Below are 14,612 nucleotides of genomic sequence, written 5' to 3' on the forward strand. Positions count from 1 at the left end.
TAATATGCTGTCTAGGTTGTTCATAACTTTCCTTCCTTTCCTTTTAATTTCATGGCTGTAATCACCATCTGCAGTGATTTTGGAGTCCCCAAAATAAAGTCAGCCACTGTTTCCCCATCTATTTCCCATGAAGTGATGGGACCGGATGCCATGATCTTAATTTTCTGAATGTTGAGCTTTAAGCCAACTTTCCTTTTCTCCTCTTTCACTTTCATCAAGAGGCTCTTTAGTTCTTCTTCACTTTGTGCCATAAGGGTGGTGTCATCTGCATATCTGAGGTTATTGATATTTCTCCTGGCAATCTTGATTCCAGCTTGTGGTTCTTCCAGCCCAGTGTTTCTCATGGTGTACTCTGCATATTAGTTAAATAAGCAGGGAGACAATATACAGCCTTGACATACTCCTTTTCCTATTGGAACCAGTCTGTTGTTCCATGTCCAGTTCTAACTGTTGCTTCTTGACCTGCATTCTCAAGAGGCAGGTTTCTCAAGAGGCAGGTCAAGTGGTCTGATATTCCCATCTCCTTCAGAATTTTCCACAGTTTATTGTGATCCACACAAAGTCTGAAAGGATGTATTCTTCTTTATATTAGTGATATATTTCATCATTGAAGTCATCTGATATTGGACTTTATCTGTCATCAATTCAGTCCTATTCAGTAGCTCAGTTGTGTCTGACTCTTTGCAACTCCATAGACTGCATCGTGTCAGGCCTCCCTGTCTATCACCTATTCCTGGAGCTTACTAAAGCTCATGTCCATTGAGTCGGTGATGCCATCCAACCATCTCATCCTCTGTTGTCCCCTTCTCCTCCTGCCTTCAATCTTTCCTAGCATCAGGGTCTTTTCCAGTGAGTCAGTTCTTCACATCAGGTGGCCAAAGTATTGGAGCCTCAGCTTCAGCATCAGTCCTTCCAATGAACAGTCAGGACTGGTTTCCTTTAGGATGGACTGGTTGGATATCCTTGCAGTCCAAGGGACTCTCGAATCTTCTCCAACACCACATTTCAAAAGCATCAGTTCTTTGACTCTCAGCTTTCTTTATGGTCCAATCCATACATGACTACTGGAAAAACCATGTTTTGTCATATGTTCACTAAATAATTCAATCTATTAGCTATATTAAGGTTTTGTATTTTTTTAATTATAATAATCCTTTAATTGATAATTATATAATACTTAGAGTTTATAAAGTACCCTCCTATCTGATATCAATTTCCATTTGAATCCAATAAGACAAGCATTGAGACCTTAGATTTTTCTCCTTTTTCCCGTTGTAGAAGCTGATGCACAGTGAGGCTAAGGGACTTGTCAAGACTAGGTGTTGGTGAGGTATAGAGCTTAGATGTAAATGTTATATTCTCAGCCTCCTGGCCTGTCATGATACCATGTTAGGAATCCAAATATGATGAAGAATACTATATATTTCTCTAGCCTATAGAAAAAAACTTTTCATATACTTTTCTGAGGCTTATTACTTTCCTCCTAGTTATTAGCATTCAGAATCTTCAATTTCATAAAGTTGCCATCATCAAAATGTCAGTGACTATTTTTATATAATCTCTTTTCTGTTCCATTTTGCATATTCATAGGGAGAAATTTGCAGTCATAGTTTGTTTCTTCGGCTTCCCTGATGGCTCAGACAGTAAAGTGTCTGCCTGCAATGCAGGAGAACTGGGTTCGATCCCTGGGTCAGGAAGATCCCCTGGAGAAGGAAATGGCAACCCACTCCAGTACTCTTGCCTGGAAAATTTCCATAGACTGAGGAGACTGGTTGGCTACAGTCCATGGGGTCGCAAAGAGTCGGACACGACTGAGCAACTTCACTTTGTTTCTTCTGTTATTAAGTGTGGTTGGTGGATAATTATCCTATGCTTAAGCCTTTAATTGTATATACAAGAGTATTTGTAGAAATTAATAAAACCTATAATACAGTGGAAAGAAAGAAAAGTAATTGACAGAAATTATCAGGATTTTGTAGAATATTAGGAAATACTATTGTGAATTAAAAAGATACAAATCTGAACAAGACAACTCAGAAAACCAAATATATGTCATTGAACATGTCATGATTTTGTTAGGCAATACAGTGTATTTGCCATCCCAGGCCTTAAATTGGAATACCATTTCTGTGTCAGATCAAATCATAGATAATCTTTTGCTTTTAACTTTTGCATATATTTCTCTTAGTAAAAATTTATAACATCCACAACAAAAAGAGAGTTCCTCTTCTTTCTCATTTTTCAATTCTTTGTCGGTATTGCCTCTTAGATTTTAGATAGATTTTACATGATTTTCCTCTGTCTAATGCCCTGCTTAGGATGGGGGCCATTGAATGTTGGTTTAATTTGCTATCACTCATTCTGATATGGACGGATGTTCCTTTAGTATTTATATTTTCTCTTTTGAGAACTTTCTGTTCTGCTGAAAATACTCTGACTTCCCTTGATAAACTAAGGCCAATAGTTCTTCCCTACTTTCCCCTGCCCCCAGCTTCATCTTTATTTTAAAAGTTTTCTCTTCTTCTGGGTGAGTTTCCATGTTTGTTTATTGAGATACAATTAACATACAACATGCATTAATTTTCAAGGTATGACATGGTATTTTGATATATGTATATATTATGGAATGATTACCACAATAAGTTTAGCTAACATCCAACACCACAAGTAGTTACAATTTTTTTTTTGTGATGAGAACTTTTTTAAAAATTAGTTAATTTACTTTAATTGGAGGCTAATTACTTTACAATATTGTAGTGATTTTTGTCATACATTGACATGAATCAGCCATAGGTGTACATGTGTCCCCCATCCTGAACCCCCCTCCTACCTCCCTCCCCATCCCATCACTCAGGGTTGTCCTAGTGTACCGGCCCTGAGCACCCTGCCTCATGCATTGAACCTGGACTGGCAATCTATCTCACATATGGTAATATACGTGTTTCAATGCTATTCTCTCAAATCATCCCACCCTCGCCTTCTCCCACAGAGTCCAAATGTCTGTTCTTTACATCTGCGTCTCTTTTGCTGTTTCACATATAGGATCATCTTTCTAAATTCCATATATATGTGTTAATATACTGTATTGGTATTTTTCTTTCTGACTTACTTCACTCTGTATAATAAGCTCCAGTTTCATCCTCCTCATTAGAACTGATTCAAATGCATTCTTTTTAATAGCTGAGTAATATTCCACTGTGTATATATAAACCACAGCTTTCTTATCCATTCTTCTGCTGATGGACATCTAGGTTGCTTCCATGTCCTGGCTATTATAAACAGTGCTGAGACTAACATTGGGGTGCATGTGTCTCTTTCAGATCTGGTTTTCTCGGTGTGTATGCCCAGGAGTGGGATTGCTGGGTCATATGGCAGTTCTATTTCCAGTTTTCTAAGGAATCTACACACTGTTTTCCATAGTGGCTGTACTAGTTTGCATTCCCACCAACAGTGTAAGAGGGTTCCCTTTTCTCCGCACCCTCTCCAGCATTTATTGCTTGTAGACTTTTGGATAGCAGCCATTCTGACCGGCGTGTAATGGTACCTCATTGTGGTTTTGATTTGCATTTCTCTGATAATGAGTGATGTTGAGCATCTTTTCATGTGTTTGTTAGTCATCTGTATGTCTTCTTTGGAGAAATGTCTGTGTAGTTCTTTGGCTCATTTTTTGATTGGGTCGCTTATTTTTCTGGAATTGAGCTGCTTGTATATTTTTGAGATTAATTCTTTGTCAGTTGCTTTGTTTGCTATTATTTTCTCCCATTCTGAAGGCTGTCTTTTCACCTTGCTTATCGTTTCCTTTGTTGTGAAAAAGCTTTTAAGTTTAGTTAGGTCCCATTTGTTTATTTTTGCTTTTATTTTCGTTACTCTGGGAGGTGGGTCATAGAGGATCCTGCTGTGATTTATATCAGAGAGTGTTTTGCCTATGTTTTCCTCTAGGAGTTTTATAGTTTCTGGTCTTACATTTAGATCTTTAGTGATGAGAACTTTTAAGATGTTCTCTATTAGCCAATTTCAAGTATACAATACAGTACCAATAACTATAGTCATGTACTATATGTTATATCCCCAGGACTCATTTATCTTGTAACTGAAAGTTTGTGCCTTTTGACCATCTTCACCCCACTTCAAGGATGAAGGTGATCAAATTTTCTATGTCTTCCTGAGGAATTTTGCCTAAGTTATCTAATTTGGCAGCATGCAGTTATTCATGGTGTTCTCTTGGTATTTTTATTTCAGTAAGGCAAGTAGCAATTTCCCCTATTTCATTTCTGATTTTAATAAATTATCTCACCTTTTGTCTTAGCCTATGTAACGGTTTGTCCATTTTGTCTATATTTTTAAGATTCAGCTTTTGGTTGATTTTCTATACTTTTTTTTATTGTTTATTTTATTTTCACTTTAGCTTTTATTATTTACTTCCTTCTGCTTTGAGTTTAGTTTACTTTTCTTTTTTCTTGTTTTTTTTAAAATTTTTATTGTAGTGTAGTTGATTTACAATGTTGTTAATTATACAGCAAAGTGAATCTGTTATACATATACATGTATCCTCTTTTTTTCAGATTCTTTTCCCATATAGGCTATTACAGAGTATTGAGTAGAGTTCCCTGTGCTTGCTAGTGGTCTGTTAGTTATGTATTTTATGTATAGTAGTGTGTATGTGTTAATTCCAATATTCCAATTAATCCCTTACCCTCTGGTAACCACAAGTTTCTTTTCTACATTCATAACTCTATTTCTGTTTTTGTACATAAGTTTATCTGTTGCCTTTTTTTAGATTCCACATATAAGCAGTATCATATGATACTTGTTTTTCTCTGTCTGACTTGCTTTATTCAGTATGACAGTCTTATTTCTCAAGGTAGAAGGTCAGGGTATTGATTTGAGATTTTTAATTTTTACATAGGTTTTATAGGCTTTAGTTTTCCCTCTAAGCATTGCTTTACCTGTATCTTAAAAGATTTGGTATTTTGTGTTTTCCATTCATCAGAGTTTGTATTTTCTCATATAATTTCTTCATGAACCTGTAGTTATTTAGGATGTTATAAATTTCTACATATTTGTGCATTTACCAAACTTCATTGTGTTACTGATTTTTAACATAATTCCAAGTGATTAGAGAATATCCTTTGTATTATTTAATTAGATGTAAATTTACTGAAGCTTTATTTATTGTTTTATAACACTCTATGTAGGTTATTTAGCTGTGTTGAGGTAAATCCAAAAGAAATAACTCTAAGAGTTGAAAATGATTACATCTGTGTATGTGTGTGTGTGGCGTGAGCATACAATGGTGGAGAGAAGGGAATGCTGATTTTCAAAATAAGCTTTGTAGGATTATTTTTGTTTTATTTTTGCAAGTATCTACCCTTATAATTTTGATAAAAACAGAAATTCAACATTAAAAGAAAATAATCCTATTGTGACAAGTTATTATTTTAAAGTATTCAATTGTATCATTCTCTTACCCAGTTCCTGCATCTGTATCTTTCATGTGTACTGGTGGATGCAGACAGACGTACACATACACACACACACATTGTTCAGTAAAGAAAAGAAATGTAAGTTTGACAGTAATTTACAGGTTTTTAAGTATACTGAGATCGAGTTACATCTTTCTTAATAAGTCAATGTTGTGATTTTATATTTTTATACAGTGGGTGTATATACTATGCTTTTAATGATATCCTTCATCCACAAAAGCATGTAACGTAGTGGTTACTAAAGATTAGAAAAAATGTATAATCTGATTTAAGTCTGTTACATGACTTTTTGGGAGGATGCATATGCTTGTCAAGTGGCTCATTGGTAAAGAATCTGCTTGCCAGTGCAGGAGATGTGGGTTTGATCCTTGGGTCGACAAGATTCCCCTGGAGAAGGAAATGGCAGCCCACTCCAGTATTCTTGCCTGGGAAATCCCATGAACAGAGGAGCCTGGTGGGCTACAGTCCATGGGGGTCACAAAAGAGTCAGACACGACTTAGTGACTAAACAGCAACAATAAAATATGCAATTTGACATTTTTTTAGTCCCATTTACTGTTTAACACATTCAACAATTAAAAACTCAGAAATCTTTCTTAATGTCTGGACCATGACTCTTCAAGGATTTCTAAATTCAGTACGAAATTATACATATTTATAATTTTCTGCAGTGCCACACATTGCTTCACATTTTTAATTGTTCTATGTTTGCTAGGTAGTTTAAAGGAGATTTACCTAGTGTATCGCAGTGTAATTCAGTACAATGAGAAAAATGCTGCAGAGACAGCACACCCTGTGAGATTTTGCTCACTAAATTTGTGCCAGAGGCAGATTGATTAGCTGGTTTCCCAGCATTTCAGATGTCCTTCACTGTATTTATAGCTACTTGTAAGTTATCCGTCTTCATATGTGTGTGTGCAGATATAAATAGCCAATGGTACTTTCTTGGTTGACCTAAGGCAGCAGGAAAATGTGAAATCAGCAGTAAAGGACTTGATTTATTTCTAGTTGTAACCCTTCCTTTCCTACATTGCACCAGGTTTGGATGCAATCAAAACTGCTGATAGACAATTTCTGTTTTATTTGGCATCCTTGATGGACTTTGTTTACACTAAGTCACTCAAGCCCTTCCTTTCCTTATGGGCCACTTATATGTCTTCTGGGCCAGAGTATAGAGTTGTGCTTCCTTACGTGGTAGTCACTAGTCATATATATTTACATGAAAGCTGAAATTAATTAAGATTAATTATTTTCTCAGTTAACATAGCCACATTTCAAGTTCTCAGTATCCATGTGTGGCTGCTGGACAGTACAGAACATTTTCATCATCACAGAAAGTTGTATTTGACTGTGCTGGTATAGATCTTTCCTTCTTTTTTATCCTTCCTGTTCCTGCTCTATATTTTCCTGCTTTATATTTTCCCTAAAGTTCTTGGAAATGAGTGAACATTGTTCACTATTTCCACCAACCGTTTTTTTTTTTTTAAATCCACCATCCTTTTCCTGCCTTTCAAGGATATGTAACCTTTGGGTAAACATTTCATAGTAGTTATTCTGGATTTACAGCCATTTTTACAGGAAGAAAAAAAAATAAACAACCAGAAGTGATAAAATAGAAATGAGACAAAATATAACTGGTTGTTGATAATTAATAGTGAGAAATTCCAGGAGAAATAAGATCAAATGATGTTTTAAGAACTGAAATATGGAAGGGGGTAGTATTTGTACATGAACTCTATCTTTATTCAGTTTAACCCTTGACATCTGTGTGCTGGTATCACTACAGAAATAGATTATCATGGGAGTGAGTTGCATGCTCAAAATAAATGAAATATCCATGAACATAATACATTTTACAGTATTTTTATGCTTTTATAATTCTGTTATAAGAACAGATTATTTACAAAAGATGATGTGATGTGAGATGGTATTGGTAATGAGGTGGTCAGTGTCTTAGTCTGTTCAGACTGCTGTAACACAGTACCACAGACTGGGTGATTTATAAGTGACAAAAATTTATTTCTTACGTTCGGGAGGCTGGATATCTTAAGATTATGGCACCAGCCTATTAGGGTGAGGGCTCCCTTCTGAGTTGCAAACTTCTTGATGTGCCCTCATGGGATGGAAGAGGCTAGGAATCTCTCTGGAGTGTCTTTTATAAGGCACTAATTATAGTTACACGACTCTAATCCCCAGTCATGAGGCCTCATGGCTTAAGCACATCCCAAAGCCCCACCTCCTCATTTTATCATTTTTGGGGCTTAGAATTTCAACATATGAATTTGGGGGAGACATTTTCAGACCATAGCAGCCAGGTAGTGTTAAATAAAAACAAAATGAAAGCCCAAGAGTTTGCCTAGTTGGGTAATATGCATGGCAAGCTCTAAGTATACCCTTTTTATTATTAATATTTAGTTCTTATATTAAAAACATTGTTTTACTTCTCTAGGGTCTTGAGATCATCACGTGATGACTATCTGGGTAATTCCTGGAAGCCACTGATTGATTTGTCCTTCACATATTTTTAAAAATCATAATTTGTTGAGTGGCAATTTCTGTAACGTAAAATTAACCATTTGGAATTAACGCAGTGCCTTCACAGTATGGTATAACCACGCCCTCTATCTCATTTCAAAGCATTTCCATCACTCCAGAGTAAAACCTTTTACCCATTAAGTGGTTTCTCACCATGTCTCTTCCCACCAGCCACTCGCAGCCACCAATCTGCAATCAGTCTCTATGGATTTATCTCTTCTGGATATTTCATGGAAAATCACCTTTCCAAAATTTCCTAAATTTTTCTTGTGTTTATTTGTAGTCACCCTCTCCTCCACTTTCAGTTTAGGGCAAACACTGATCTCATTTTGTTTGTGTAATTTTGTCTTTTCACTTGTATGAATGAAATTATAAAGTACGTTGCCTTATCATTCTGGCTTCTCTCACTTAGAATAATACATTTGAAATCCATCCATATTTTTCTGTTTAACAGCAGTTCATTCCAGTTTATTGTTGAAATGTATTTTATTATATGTCTTTACCAAAATTTGTTACCTATTCAGTATTTGGAAGGGATTTGGCTTGGTTTCAGGTTTTCACAATTATAAATAAGGTTGCGAAAACATTTCCATGCAGTCTTTTGTATGAAAAAAAATTTTGTTTTTCTTTGGTATGCATCTAGGGTTGGGCATCTCTGAGCCTTATGTTAAGCATGTATTTAATTTTCTAAGAATCTGGAAAACTGTCCCCAAATGACGAGAAAATTTTACATTCCTATCAGCTATTCATAAATGTATTAGGTGCTTGCATCTTTATCAGCTCTTGGTGGTATCATTTTTATTTAAGCATTTTGATAGGTGTGAAGTGTTAATCTTCTGTGATTTTAAATTGCATTTTTCTCATGTCTGATGATGTTAAGCATCTTTTTATATGGTAACATGTATGTACATTTTCTTTTCTGAACTCTCTTTTCAAATCTTTTTCATAGTTTATCATTGGTTACTTATTTTTTCTATTAATCTTTGTGTGTTATTTATATATTTAGGATGCAAATTGAATTTTTTCAGAAATAATGTTTTTGACTAGTAATTTTATTTTTTAACATTATCATTAACAGAACAAATATTTAAAATTTAATAAAGTACACTTTAATTATTTTTATAGATGATTATTTTGATATTGCACTTAAGAAATATTTTTCTCCTACATTTTCTTCTGCTAAGTTTATAGTTTTAGGCTTTATATTTAGATCTTTGGTCCATTTTGAATTAATAAGAATTATTTCTAATGTCATTTTTTTTTATTTTTAAGAATTCTATTTGGACTCATGAAAAATAAGCCAAGTCTTATGTTGAAAAAAAATGTACTTTCAGTGTCACAAGACAATTTTTTTTGAAACTGTCTTTTTTAAAAAACTGCTATTTTGCTAAATCCATAATATCTCATCAGATCTCCTAAACTTATTCATCTGGCATAACTAAAACTTTGTACCCTTTGATCAACGTCTCCCCATATCTTCCTTCCCCCAACCCTTGGCAACCACCATTTACTCTCCGCTTCTGAGTTGACTGTCTTAGATTCCACGTGTAAGTTAGATCATAAATTATTAGTGCTTTTATGTGTGGTTTGTTTCATCTAGTATAATGTCCTTCAGCCCCATCCATGTTGTTGCAAATGGCAGGATTTCCTGCTGCTTTTAAAGCTGAGAAATATTCCACTGTATGTGTATATCACCTTTATTTTTTTATCCATTCATCCTTTCATGAATATGTGGGCTATTTCCACATCATGACTATTGTGAATAATGTTGCAGTGAACGTAGGAGTGCAGGTAATTCTCTGAGACCCTGATTCCAGCTCCTTTGGGTAAATACCCAAAAGTGATATTGCTGGATGATATGTTAGTTCTGCTAACAGTATTGTACTTTATACTTGAAATTTGCTTAGAGGGTGGATCCTAAGTGTTCTTTCTCTCTCTTTCATATACACACACACACACACACACACACACAGAGTAACTACGTGAGGTGATGGATATATTAATAGCCTGATTGTGTTATTTCATTATGTATATCAAATTATCAAGTTGTAAACTTTAAATATATACAATAAAAATTGTATAAAATGAAATAGGTAAAGGGAATAAAGAGATACATACCTCCAATTATAAATAAACCACAGGAATGTAATATTCTACGTGAGGAAAATGGTCAATGACATTGTAATAATTTTGTACGGGGACAGTTGATTACTAGACTTATCATGGTGATCATCTCATAATATATGCAAATATCAAATCACTATGTAGTACACCTGAAACAACATAATAATGTACCCTGTTTTTAAATTCTAAAATATCACGATTTTTATACCAAAAATAGGCAGTTATAATGTATTTTTTGTCTAACAGGTGGCAACGTACAACTTTACCATGCAAGTTCGAGTTAATTTCTTTGCAGCTTCAGAACTTGACTCTCAGTGTCGTTTGTCAGACTCTAATGTGATTCCAAATAGACGACCAGATATTCAACTATGTTATATCCAAGCTACTGGTATGTAATGTGAAACATTCAACTGATATGCATATCAACATTCATTCTTACATAGCTGAAAGTTTAAAAAGTTATAGCATGATATTCATTTTTTAAAAATAGAAATGCTAGAAAGTAAATTTATTATATGGTTCTTGTGTATGTTTGTGAGTCTGTGAGACTGAATTTTGATAAATAGCATGGATATACTGTCACATGATTTACCTTTGCTTAAAAAATAGGATGTAATTAAAAACAGAGGTCAGGTTAGTACTTTATTTTTTGTGTGGGCAATTTAAATGATTATTTCAAAATAGAAATTGTTAAAAGAAAATGCATTGGTTATAAAATAAAATGATGAAAATTTTATTTAAGGGAATGTTTTCTCCCAAAGGGATGAGTTACTAAAGAACTAAGTGCAAGTAAAGAAGGATAATTATTTTAAAATTTTGAATTATTTATTGATTATTTATTTATTCATTTTCTTCAGATATTCAAGTGTAAAACTGATGCCCTCTGCAGACTATCTTTTGACTGGCTTAGGCTTGCATTGTATTTTGTGTTTAAGTATTTTTCTTGAAAATCTAAGTCTAGTTTATATTAGGCTGTATTTTTTTTTATTGTTCTGACATTAGTTGTCTTTAATAATAAAATAGTGATCAGTTAATAATTGTACTTGGCACGAAGTTAGAGAAGCCTCATTAAAGCAGCATATACACTATAGGGTTTTATTTCACTCCCATTTAAAATACAGATAGTAATTCCACAACTGGTAGAGAAGTTCCATGAAATTAAAAATTTATCCCTTGTTTTAAGATATCTTTTTAGATTAGGCAAATTACTTTAATGAAAAAGAAAATATAATTCACTTATTTTATAGTTAAAAATTAATGTATCATCATTAAGGAAAATTGGAAAATGTAGAATCACAGAAAGCATCATCTGGAATGTGACTATTTATAATATACCATTATTAATAATTTGGTGTCTCACTCTTCTTTTGTTCCATATTTAGCTTTTATTAGTTTATTTATAGCATATTGGAGATCTTACTGCCTATGTTAGATGAAATCTGATCACCCGATATAAACTTTACCATTGCCCTTAGTTCTTGTGGGTTTTTTCACTCCAGAAAGTAATTGTCTTGAATTTTATAATGTTTCCCTAAATTGCTTCCTCAAAAAACACTTTGCCATTATTTTCCATATTTCTTTTTCTGACTCCTATTGGTTAGATTTTGTACCTCTTTGATTATATTGTATATTTTAATTATCTTATATATTCTCCCTTAGTGTCCTTTTCCTCATCTTTTCATTTTATTTCCCAGGACTTTTTTTTTCTGAATTGACTATTTTATGTCTTAAAAAATTATCTTGGTGATTATAAACTAACAGGATTTTCAAACTTTTTTTCTTATTGTTTCTTTACTTATGGAGTTTTTAAAAATGAAAGCAACACTTTTTGTCTGTAATTATATTATAAATTATTTGAGCTTTTCTTCAGTTGAGTACATTGTCTCAATTTTTGCTGAAGCATTTTTCTTTTATATCTGCCTCCCTCATGTTGAGGAGTTCCTTAAATGTCGATCGAGTCTTGCCTGTTCTCTTATGTTTCTTAGTGAGTCTCACAGTGTTGGCTTCAGCACCAACTATTATATCTTTTTTTTGTGACAAACTGGATGCCAGTGAATGTTTTAATCTAGGGGGGAACCAAAATATTAGTATGTGAGACCTTAATCTTGAGGAACAGTTTCTCCAGAAAATATTTCTCTAATAATCTGTATTGGGTAGAATATAGCTTTGTAAAAGCAAAATTTGTTGTTCAGTCACTCAATCGTGTCCAACATTTTGTGACCCCACGGACTGCAGCATGCCAGACTTCCCTGTCCTTCACCATCTCCTGGAGCTTGCTCAAACTCATGTTTGTTAAGTCGGTGATGCCATCCAACAATCTCGTCCTCTGTAGTCCCCTTCTCTTCCCGCCTTCAATCTTTCCCAGCATCAGGGCCTTTTCTAATGAGTTAGTTCTTTGCATCAAGTGGCCAAAGTATTGAAGTTTAAGCTTCAGCATCAGTCCTTCCAATGAATATCAGGACTGATTTCCTTTAGGATGTGCTTGCATTCCAAGGGACTCTCAAGAGCCTTCTCCGACACCACAGTTCAAAAGCATCAATTCTTTATCTAATTGATAAAATAGAGATAAAATTCTCTTATATCAATTTATCAAATTGATAAGTGAAATAGAGATCACTAAATGGTGTCATAATATGGCCAAAGAATGATTTGTTTTAAAAGATACAACCAGTCTATTATTTTCACTGTTAATCCCCAATTGCCAATTTGAAAATAGGCAGAATATCTTAGCCATTTCTTGTATATGGGCCATAACATTGTCTTTTCCTAAGATTTCTCATGACAAGAGTTTGGGGTAACACAGTGATGGAAATTATCTGTGCCTTTCTCTTATTCTACATATCCTAACTTCCTGCCAAGGCATCTATTAATTCCACTGGTAAAATAAAATTGCTTGTAAGATATGTGAGTTTTTGCATCAGAAATTGGTTTCTTTCCAGGGAATTATATTGACATAAACATGTAAGATTCTTTAGTTTTCATTAAGGATTATAAACATCCTCAAGGTAAGTTTCAAAAAGTATAGATTTTTCAGCTCTGGTTTCTGGTTCAGCGTATAAGAAACTTAGAAGTCACCGCTCCATCCTTACAGCAAGTTAAAAAGCTAAGCAAACTGAAAAATCAACAGATCTTCTTAGATCTGTAAGAAAAGTGAGGTCACAGGGCAAACTCATGCCTCTGAAAATGGAGAGACTCATGGGCAAATACAGAGAATCACAACTTATTGAATGGAACAGAAACTCCAAAGTAGAAGTTCCTTTGGGAATCAATGCCTGGATAAGGAAGCCTGTACTGTAACTGTGAATTGCTGGAAGTTCAGCATGATCAAGTCTGATAGCAACAGTCTCTATGGGGCCCCAGTCATACTCCATGGGGCCCCTTTCATACTTTTGTGAATTTTACCTCTAGGAGCTTGACTTGATTCTCTTAAGTGATTATGAGAGAAAAATACTCGCATATTTCTGGCAAGGGTGAGGAAAAGGAATTTTGAAATATGCCAAAGCATTCTGTTCTGCTTAACAAGGTCTGCCCTCTGGAGAAACTCATTGACCAGATCTTTCTGGGGTTTTATCAGAAACTCCCTGATCTCAGGGAAGGGAAATATCCAACTGCAGTCTCCTCTAACCTTCTCTGTGCGAGAGAAGAAATATTAATAAGCAACTCAGCCCACTCTAACCATTTAGTCCCAAACTGGTAGTAGTGGCGTGCAGATTGAGAAAGACATGTAAAGTTCATATTCTAGAGACATGGACTCACCAAAAGACTGAGATCTAATCATAGGATTGTAGAATGTTTCTGCCCGCCACAACTTACTACTACATTACTAAAGGTCTGTTTACAGCAGTTCCTTTACCCAGTGCATCATATCTAAGCATCAAGGAAAAATGTATCAGACATACTAAAAAGTGAAAAACACAGTTTTCAGAGACAGAACAAGAGTTGAAAACCAGATGCAGTTATGGCATAGATGTTAGAATTATCATATTGGGAATTTAAAGTAACTGATTAATATGCTTGGGCCTCTAATGGATAAAGTAGACACCATGCAGGAACAGATGGGCAATATAAGCAAAGAGATTAAAATTCTCAGAAAGATCCAGAATGGATGCTATGGAGCAAAAACAGTGGAACAAAAATGAAGACTCTCATGAGTAGAATTATTAGTGGACTGGATGTGCCTGGGGAAAGACTGTCTGAGCTTGAGAATATCTCAATAGATATCTCCAAAGGAAAGCAAATGTTAAAAAAAAAAAAAGACTGAAAAAAGGAGAAAAAAGAACAGACTGAGTACTGTGGGACAACTACAAAATATTAATATGTGCATACTTGAAATACCAGAGGGAGAAGAAAAAGAAAGTAACAAGAAATATTTGAAACATAATAACTGAGAATTTCCTCCAAATTAATGTCAGACACCACGCCATAATCCAAGAAGCTCAGAGAATACCATATATGATGAATGGCAAAAAA

At 34.4% G+C, this 14,612-nt stretch overlaps 1 protein-coding gene across 1 annotated transcript in view; it reads left to right on the plus strand.

The window, feature by feature from the left end:
- Positions 1-14,612, plus strand: part of CFAP47 (cilia and flagella associated protein 47) — a 490,506-nt gene that overhangs the window by 92,810 nt on the left and 383,084 nt on the right. The window contains exon 22 of the mRNA XM_065916701.1: positions 10,389-10,530. Within this exon, the coding sequence (XP_065772773.1) occupies positions 10,389-10,530 (142 nt within the window). The remainder of the gene's footprint in view (positions 1-10,388; positions 10,531-14,612) is intronic.

Source organism: Muntiacus reevesi, chromosome X, assembly GCF_963930625.1.
Source record: "Muntiacus reevesi chromosome X, mMunRee1.1, whole genome shotgun sequence".
Lineage (NCBI taxonomy): Eukaryota > Metazoa > Chordata > Mammalia > Artiodactyla > Cervidae > Muntiacus > Muntiacus reevesi.